At 37.6% G+C, this 10,113-nt stretch overlaps 1 protein-coding gene across 2 annotated transcripts in view; it reads left to right on the top strand.

Annotated features, from left to right (window-relative positions):
• Positions 1 to 9,321, top strand: part of ZBTB26 (zinc finger and BTB domain containing 26) — a 12,860-nt gene extending 3,539 nt beyond the window's left edge. Inside the window, exons 1-2 of one of the 2 annotated variants that reach the window (XM_024762503.1) lie at positions 1,094 to 2,160; positions 4,950 to 9,321. In XM_024762503.1, the coding sequence (XP_024618271.1) occupies positions 4,960 to 6,285 (1,326 nt within the window). In that variant the 5' untranslated portion in view covers positions 1,094 to 2,160; positions 4,950 to 4,959 and the 3' untranslated portion in view covers positions 6,286 to 9,321. Of the gene's footprint in view, positions 1 to 1,093; positions 2,161 to 4,949 lie in introns of those variants that run through there. The other variant, XM_024762502.1, reaches the window with a different exon arrangement.
• Positions 9,322 to 10,113: the final 792 nt, after the last annotated feature.

The raw sequence follows: 10,113 nt of genomic DNA, 5'->3' as shown, positions 1-10,113 counted from the left end.
AAAAAAAAAAAAAAAAAAAAAAAATGGAGGGGAGGGAGAGTCATTAAGGAAGAAACTTAGAACCAACTGAGAACTGAGTGGAAGGAGGCTGAGAAAGGGGGCTTGTACTTTATTAAAAAATTTTTCCAAGAAGGGAATATTTCTGTAATCTTACAGTAAAACAAAAGAGTGAGACCTTGGAGAATGCAGTGTCATGAAAGTTACCCAAAAGAAGAAAATGATTGAGTTTTATAGAGAGAAAAGCTGTAGTTTATTACAACCTCTTTGAAAAATGGCATATGGTGTTAATGAAAGACGAAGAAAGATTTCCAAGTAGCTGTGAGTGCTAAGTTGAAAGATAAAGGTACTTTTATGAGGTAGATGAGGAAACAGACTGACATACAGCTTTGGAGTTTATTATACAGAATAGAAAAGTTTTCCTTATCAGTATTATCAGAGGCATTTTAGATAAGAAACATGGATATTTTTGCACTGCCCATCGCACGGCAGTGAACGTTGTTGAACGTAGAATATTCACTGATCATTTCTAGTTACTCCTGTTTGAACAAAGGGAAATTTTCAAATTAGCTGGAACATTTGTTATGGAAATGATTATGGAAGAATTGTGTAAGTATAAATAAAGAGAGAATGATCTTAAGTGAGACTATTCCTATTTCATTGATGTTTGAGAAATGGGTCATTTAAAATTTGCTGAGAGAAACTCAGCAGTATTTAGACTTAATCACAGTAACCTAGACAACAGATGGTAAGGACCTGAGCCATGCCAATGGTAGTAAGAATATAGAGAGAGAATTTGGAAATCATTCTGAGGAAAGAATCAACAGAATGTGGGGACCAAGTCTCTATTCTACCTGATCAGATCTTTACTTTCTTTAAGTTACTAGAAGGTCTGCTATAATCTAGAGTTATGTGAGAGATTTTTATCACAATTATCAATAATTGCTGTTATAAATTAACTATAGTTGGGGAGTCTGAAAATCAAATATATTCATAATTTTATTAAGTCTTGTTTGTAAATGGCATTAAGTTTCATTCTACGAATGTATAGCTGATTCACTTTGTTATAAAGCAGAAACTAACACACCATTGTAAAGCAATTATACTCCAGTAAAGATGTTAAAAAAAAAAAGATAAATACACAAAAGATAGAAAAATAATATAAAGTTAAAATAAGTGAGAAAGGAAGGTAAGACAAGGATAATACGTAAATGCTTTACTATTAAAGTCCTCTAGACTTGACACAAATTTGGCTTTACGTTTTACTTTTTGTTCTTAAACATAAAACTTTTATTGAAGCATAACTAAATACACAAAAGTATATCAATCATAAGTGTACAGCTGAATGGATATGAGCAGGGAGATCTGAACAGTTACACAGTTAACAGGCATAAGATAAAACTTAAGCTAGCCTAGTTTCATACGTGAATTTTGTCATCATGCAGCTTGAGCACAAGTTCTACCTCTAACATTTAATACTTTCCACCTCTCTTAAATTGAGCAAGTTATTTATGTTCACTAAGCTTGGGTTTCCTCATAGGCAAAGTGGAGATGATAATAATACCTACCTCATAGAGATTTTGAGGATTAAATGGGTCAACTTGGGTAAAGCACTTAGCATTATACCTGGTACTCAGCAAGGATTCAGTAAAGATTAGCTATCATTTTTCTTATTTTTAAATAAAATTAAACCAGTTCATACGAAACAAGTGTTCCTTTTTATTTTGACATTTTAGAAATTTTGTTTAAAATTTGGTTTTATGTTGTTAAAACTATTTTTTGGAAACAAACCCTAGAAAGACATTTTCCCCAGGGCACTCAAAAGAGGGTATCATGATAATGTAGAGCATCTCTACCATAGCTCAATAATAATTTCCTAGGAAACATTAAGAGTTAATTATGGTTTTTGTTGAATGAGCTGTGTAAAAATAACAGTTGGTCCTTGCCCTCAAGTAACTAACAGTCTGTTGGAAAGAGAGACTGGTGACAAGAAACAAGGATAAACTGTGTGGCCTGGAAATAAGAGTTTATCAAAGGGAGACAATACAGTGGACTGAGACATTAAGGAAAACTTCTTAAACAGAATAATTTTTCCTCACATTCTTGGACTACAGCAGACAAATCAAGCACTTTCCTGAGATACCTGTTTGACTGCTTCTGTTGGTAAGTTTCTTGAGACTGATGAATAGGAAGTAAATGAAATTGTACTCCAACTCCTGTCTTTGGAACTTCAAGGAACAATCCCTGAGGATAGTTGTCTAAAGCATTACAAGTACTGTCATATTATAGATGGAAGCAATTAATGCTCATTTTTCAGTGTGAGTAGGAAAATACTGACCTGTCAGTAAATTTAGGACAAGCTAAACCTCTAAGTAAGAATGCCCCTTTTGTTTGGCCACTTGAACAGCAGTCATTTATATAATTTCTAGTTATAAATTGGGACAGTCACTGTTTCCAGATCAAATATATTAAGCTACTGTAATTGCTAAAACTGACCACAGATAGAAAATACAGTTGTGCCACTTTGTTTACTGATATAGTCCCTGTGTTTCCTAGATTCTTCCTTTTCATTTGATATTCACCACCTTTTCTATGACGCTGAATTTGCTTCTCTGCATCCCTCCTCTCGTCTTCATTGTGATTTTTCATTATCTGTACACTCAGAGTGCCATACAAAGGGAAAGCTTATAATTTAGGTATAAATATATTTTAATATACCTGTGCCATACCAGTTCCCCCTCCTAAATCTCACCTCTCTTTCAATGACATTTTAATTCGGCTGAAATCCTAAGTTTAAAACCTTTGCACGTTACTTTTTTTCATTTTCTACCTCCAGTTACCAATTTTTTTGAAATATCTTTTTGTTATTTTTCCTTGCTCCTTATTCATTTTCATTCCTTTCTAGGCTCTCATGGCCTCAGACCTGTAATGCTTATGCAGACACCGCATTGGTCTTCCTAACAGCAGTTCTTGCTTCTTACTACTGTCAAATGAATCGCATAGGTTCAACAAATGCAAACTGAGCACCTGCCGTGTGTTTAGTACAATATCAGGTGATGGGAATACACACCAGTTTGAACAGAAGAGGGTTTGGCCAGTAATGTGGCTGCATTAAGTAGAATTTGAAGCCAAAGGAAAGAGTGTTTTGCCCTAGAAGATGCAGGTTCCCAGCATTAGCTCCATTGAATAGGGTGGAGATTCTTCTCTCTAATGCCATGTAGCTTGCAGTTTGGGGGGAAGGAACAAGTATTGGTATCCTGAGTGTTATGTTAGAAGCACTTAGTTATAGGTCCAGTAGAGACAACTGTTCTAATCTAAGGGGTTAGGGAAGGGCCCTCAGAGGAAATAAAGGAGTCAGAATTGGCTAGGAATAGTGTTATGGGCTAAAGAAATAACTGCTAAGGTTTGGAGTCAGTAGAGTGCTGTCATGAACCAGGCACTGAGCAATAGGAGTGAGACCTAGATTCTGCCTTTACGAGCCGGTGTTCTATGAGCCTTTGTAATTCAGTGTTCTAGAAGATAAAATTATAAAGATTGGGCTTCGGGGCCAGATGTTGCTAGGAACAGCTGGTTGTCTCTTGATTCTCAACTACGGAGTTGATGGATACATAAAGTTCAAGGTGAATTTATTGATGCACTGAGATTGTAGAGCCGCTTCTCAGGGGTAGACCTGATATACCTACTGATCTCACAGAAGACTGCTATATAGACTGGTGGATTGTCATTGTAAAAATAATAAATGTGTTGACAATATCATGTTGCCATGGCTAATTCATCCTTCCCTTTAGAGTGACACATGGGAAGCCAAGTTATCAGAAAATCATTTGAAGAGTATGGAATCAGAACATGGGGACTTTCTCCAAAGGAATTGCTTCATAAAGGGACAAATACACAGAGTTTTGGCAAAGACACCTTCTCCATGGTTGAATGGTTTATGCTAATGTTTGCCTTAATTATTCTTACATTTACTTGATCAGTTTATATTCAAGAGGTTAGTCTTCATCCAGGAGACAATGGGAGGTCACAGAAGGATTTTAGGCAGGAGTTGGATATAATCAGATCTGTGTTTTTGAAAGATGACGTGTGATGGTGTAGAAGTTGGATTAGAGGTAATGGAAGCTGAAACCAAGGAACATTTATGAATCAGTTCTAGTAGTTGATGAGTAATGATGGATAAATAGGGATAAGGAAGAAAGAATAGAATCTAGTAAGGATTAACTAGATCCACCTTACTCCTACTCAGATTCCCACCAAGTGACTCATCTGGTTTTTCTATGTCAAATATTTACTTCATATATCAAGAAATGTTTCTTAAGAAAGAGTTTAGGTTTGTCCAAAATGCACAGGATAAAGACCTGTGCCTTTGACACTGTCTAAAAGTTGTCCCTTTAGGCATGTGACTTTCATTTTATTGCAGAAATACTTGTATGAGTAAATTCACATCAGTTTAAACAGAAGAGGGTTTACCCAAGAATGGGGCAAGCAATGTCACTGCAGTAAAATACAAAGCGAAGGAAAAGAGTGTTTTGTCTTCAAAGAAGCAGGTTCACAGTATCATGCAGAATAAAGTAGTTATTTCATTATTACTTGTTGGGATGTTTTAGGTGGTTCTTGAAACCTGATAGAATTATCATTTGAGAAGCAAAAAAAATGCCCTTGGAATAACTCAAGCACTGTTCTTGTATTAAGCATCTTAAAAAGTTGAATGAATACCAAGCTATTTACACGGATACAAGTCCACTCCTTAGGTGCAATTGACACTTGATGTTGCTAAGGCAATTTTTAACAGCCTTTGAAAGCAGTTATGCTAGCTTCCTCTTTCAAGGAAAATTTTATTCAGATACATATAAACAGGTATGACAACACAAATTTGTTTTTGGAAGGAAAATCCAGGTTTTCTTAATTGTTTGTATTTTCTTAAATTCATCCTTTTTAACATTTCTGTTCTTTAGGTCTGCCAAAATGTCTGAAAGATCAGATCTCCTTCACTTCAAGTTTGAAAATTATGGAGATTCAATGTTACAAAAAATGAACAAATTAAGAGAAGAGAATAAATTTTGTGATGTTACAGTTCTCATAGATGATATTGAGGTACAGGGGCATAAAATTGTGTTTGCTGCAGGTTCCCCCTTCTTAAGAGACCAATTTTTACTGAACGATTCCAGAGAGGTGAAAATCTCCATATTACAGAGTTCCGAAGTGGGGAGACAATTGCTCTTATCCTGTTACAGTGGTGTGCTGGAATTCCCTGAGATGGAACTGGTAAATTACTTGACGGCTGCGAGTTTTCTTCAGATGAGCCACATTGTAGAACGGTGCACACAGGCCTTGTGGAAGTTTATAAAGCCAAAACAGCCAATGGATAGTAAAGAGGGATGTGAACCGCAGAGTGCTTCTCCCCAGTCAAAAGAACATCAGGGAGATGCCAGAGGCTCCCCAAAGCAGGACTCACCTTGTATCCATCCATCTGAAGACAGTATGGATATGGAGGACAGTGATATTCAGATTGTTAAGGTAGAATCTATTGGGGATGTATCAGAGGTTAGAAGTAAAAAAGATCAGAACCAGTTTATTTCTTCTGAACCCACTGCTTTACATTCATCAGAGCCCCAGCACTCCCTGATAAATTCAACTGTGGAAAACAGAGTAAGTGAAATAGAACAAAACCACCTCCACAATTATGCCCTGTCTTACACAGGCAGTGATAACATCATCATGGCCTCAAAAGATGTCTTTGGGCCTAATATTCGAGGTGTAGACAAAGGCCTACAGTGGCATCACCAATGCCCAAAGTGTACCAGGGTGTTTCGTCACCTGGAGAACTACGCCAACCATTTAAAAATGCACAAACTCTTTATGTGTCTACTCTGCGGCAAGACTTTTACTCAGAAAGGCAACCTTCATCGACACATGCGTGTGCATGCCGGCATTAAACCTTTCCAGTGTAAAATCTGTGGGAAAACCTTTTCTCAGAAGTGTTCCTTACAGGATCATCTTAACCTTCACAGTGGAGATAAGCCCCATAAGTGTAACTATTGTGACATGGTTTTTGCACATAAGCCAGTTTTGAGGAAACACCTTAAACAGCTGCATGGCAAAAACAGCTTTGATAATGCCAATGAAAGAAATGTGCAAGACCTCACAGTGGACTTTGATTCTTTTGCATGTACAACAGTCACAGACTCTAAAGGGTGTCAGCCACAGCCTGATGCGACACAGGTCCTGGATGCAGGTAAACTGGCCCAAGCTGTCCTGAACTTAAGGAATGATAGTACTTGTGTGAATTGAGTAGGGCCTTTATGCTCCTAACTAGAACTGACTGCAAACATGGCAATAGTCTGAGTCTTTTTAGGAGTGATTTTGCGAAGTTGACTTCTCCAAAGCCTCTGTGCTCTGGAAGTCATAGGGGTGAGTCAAAGCACTAATAGACCAGGCAACTTGCCACTTGGAGTGGTCTTGCCTTCCTTTTGCCCTTTCCCATGTTCTGTTTTGAATTATTTATCCTGTGATGTCTGTTTCCTTTCCCAAGGAGTATTCCACCTGTCTACCTAACATTGACTTATGTCTTAGACTGACACTGTTTTAGACTTTTCACTGGGCACATTCTGAAGGTACCAACAAGTTAATAATATCACCTCCAATCCACTAATAGATGCTATGCTGAGAGAAGCGAATAATATTTTTCATTGGCAGAAAATAAGCTGAGATATAAGGAGATATTGCTGTTGGCCTGAATATGTGATAGAATTTGTAGTTGCCTTGCCTACTGATAATTCATCTGTGTCTGATAAATGAATGAATCTGCTTCCTACAATTTGTACTTGTCTTGGAGCTGGCTATAAAGTATTTTGGATTATTCTGTACTCTTTTCAACAGTATATAGCCCAACTTCACATCATTGAAGTTCATGTAGACCAGAGTACAGTATTTTTAGCAACACCTGCAGACAGATAGTTAGGAATCAGCACGGGGAGCATAACCAACAAAGGATGGTAGTACAGTTGTACAACAGTACTTATTTGGGAGGCCTTCCCCCAAAAGAAGCCAAATGTTTATAATTAACCTCTAACTTACTTGGTGATGCTTTTGAAGTCAGGATTGCGCCAGGCACATTTAAAGTGTGCTAACGCATAATGGTCTCTCTAAAAAGGGGCTATCTGGAGTCATTCTCTAGGCTTTGTTTTAGAAGTTAGCCATCAGTAAGGTGAGTTTGGCCTTCAGAGCTTTGTCCAGTGTATTGTAATAGTCTCTGAATTCTCATTTCCTTGTGTACCTTAACTTCTAAAATGGATGAAAAAAGTGGGTCACAGGAACAATCAGGTTTTTGCATTTAGATATTCTTATAAAGGTACATAGTCCCACCTTGTCACCTCTGATAGATCACTAATACAACGTTGATTTTCCATTATGGAAAAACAAAACAACTGTTCTTCCTAAAGCACATGTTATAGTTAAGAAATAAAATTTTGAGTCTTATTAGCTTCTGACCCATGAGTTAGATTTAGGTAATAGGAGTGTTTGAGTCCATAGAGAATCTTAAGAGATCATTTAGTCCACCTCTCTTTTTTTTAGTTGGGATATCCAAAGCCCAAAGAGGTGGCCTGGCCAAGGTTAGCCAAAGTAGATAAGTAACTAAATATGAGCTACAGTCTCCTCACTTCTCACTGTCCCTTGGCTTAAAAAGATTTAGTACATGATCAAGAATACCTTAATAAAAAGTTCCTAGTTTGTGCTTCCCCTCTGTGAATCACTGTTTGCTTTCTGAGACATCCTGGATTTTGCAAATAAAACATCACAGAAGGATTTATTTTTGTAAGTTAATTATTTTTTGGTTAGGATGAATATTACATTTTTCCTAAGCAAGTGACTGATTTGCTAGGTGTTGATTAGGAAGGGCAAGAACAAGTAAGAATAATGTGAGAAGGATCCAAATGTGAAACTGATTTTGTCTTGAAACAGTGTTTATTTAGTTTCCATCAGGATTTTCTGTTTTTGTTTCTGAGCTATGAGAGTCCATGTACAGATAAACCAAAAATTAGTTTTAACTTGAGTAGTCAGAGGGAGTTCTTAAAGTTGTTATAATTTGATGCATTTATATGTGAATCTGATTTGAAGTATGATTTCTACCTTTTGTTAAAAGATTTTAAATGAGAATAAAATTGAGTGATAAGACTAACAGGTATCTATGCCTAATGTCACTCATTATATGGTCTAATGATGCTGCCTAGCATTCTGGTTTTTATATGTTCCAGCCAAAGAGTACCAATTCTATGCAACAGTGAGACACTAACATGTTAACTGATGTTTCACTATTTTCTCTGAACATCATTTTATCACAGGGAAATTTCAAGTTGGAGTGTTTCCTCTGCTTACATTCATGTCCTGTTTTTGTTACTGGTTTGAAGACTAAAAGGCATGGGTTCAAATAAGATTGGTCTCTTTGGTTGGAGACTATTCCTGGATTCATTCAGACATTCAAGAGACATTTATTGAACACCTACTATTGCCAGGCACTATGCTAGATACTGAGGATATGAAGGTAAGATTGCTATGGTCCCTGCCCTCACAGAGCTTACAATCTCATGTAGTCTTAGTGAGATAAGGTGTCAATTTGGTTTTATCCTAGGAAGAATAAAGAAGACTGCCTTGCTTTCTTTGATCACTTTAAATTAGCATCTTGATGGTTTTGTATCACTAAATCTTCTAGTTCTCACCTTTTTCAACTGCAAACTACTGACATGGTTTACAGTGTCTTCCATTTCTTGGCTGGAGAGGTGTTCTGTTTCTGTGAGACATTTTCTTAATTTTGGTGGTACTTGACTTTTCTCTTTCTTTGTTTATACATGTTTCTTAGATTGTATTGCAAAGTGGTCAAGTTACTGATATCAAATATGTTTTACAGGGGAAAGTCGTATTCTTGTAGAGGAGGAAGATTTTTTAAAACCTTAGACATTCAGCATTTGTATTTTATGGATCCCCAGGATAACTAAAAAGGAGAGAGGGCTCTCTTTACCATAGTTTGGTTTTTAAAAAATTACTGTGTCACAGTTATTTATTTATTATTTAATTTTGAAGGCAAACTCCAAACTGAAGTGGCTCTGAGGTAAATCAGATGTGGTTTTAATTTGTTTTAGTTTCCTTATTAGAAGGTCTATAAATGGAGGGTGACCATTGTCACTACTTCTAAGATATTATCCTAAACAAACAACCCAGAACATTTTATTTCAGCTGGTGAATAGCTGTTCTAAATCTGTTGTATGTTAGACATACTGTGAACTACCTCTTCACTTATTATGGGGAAGTTTCCTTAATAAAAGTTTGACAATTAAAGCTCTGGTGTCAGTGGTTTATTTTCTCTCTCCCCTCCTGCTTCCCTTTCCAATTGCTTGAATTTGAATGCAGGAATGCTTTCTTCACTCTTATTCTCGAAAAGACATTAATCAAGCACGCTGAGCTTGGCTTCAGAAGCAAATCTGGGCTAACCAGAAATTGTTACCAGGGTCAGTTACTTCCTCCTGTGCTATTGACTGAGGGGATGGAGCAACTGCTTTTAAGAATTAGCTGAGACAGTCCTTCATTTGGCAAATCCTTGATGCCTACTAAGTTCTAGACTTCGGGAATGCAAGGAGCAGTAAGTCACTGTCCTAAATACCTCTGCCTAGGTGGGACACAGATTTCAATACAGGTACGATAATTGCCGTCACGAAGGCAGCCAAAGGGTTTACTGGTTCCCAATTGGGAGCCAAGTAATTCACGGGCAGTTCAGGATGGCTTCAGGGATGATGTGATTTATGAACGATGGATGAATGGGATTTTGAAGGATGAGTGGTAGGAGGGATAGGGCATGTTGGAGGAACAGCCGGGCCAACGGTTGAGATAGAAGGCCTGGGTTTGCCAAGGAAGTGACAGGGGTAGGGGCGTGGGGAGGAAGCGATAGGTTGAGCGGTGAGGTGGGATCCAGATCCTGATGGGGCATTAGCTAGGCAATCTCGAGTACTGATCGCGATGGCACTCTCCTCTCCTTACCTCCGCCACCTTTTAAATTGTATATTTCAGGGTAAGCAGAGGACCTGGCCCCTAATAATCCGGGAGGGCCTCCCAGGGGCCCCGGTGCTG

Source organism: Neophocaena asiaeorientalis, unplaced genomic scaffold (genome assembly GCF_003031525.2).
Source record: "Neophocaena asiaeorientalis asiaeorientalis breed wild unplaced genomic scaffold, Neophocaena_asiaeorientalis_V1.1 scaffold78, whole genome shotgun sequence".
NCBI classification, from domain to species: Eukaryota; Metazoa; Chordata; class Mammalia; order Artiodactyla; family Phocoenidae; genus Neophocaena; species Neophocaena asiaeorientalis.
This window is presented reverse-complemented; position numbering and strand designations above follow the sequence as displayed.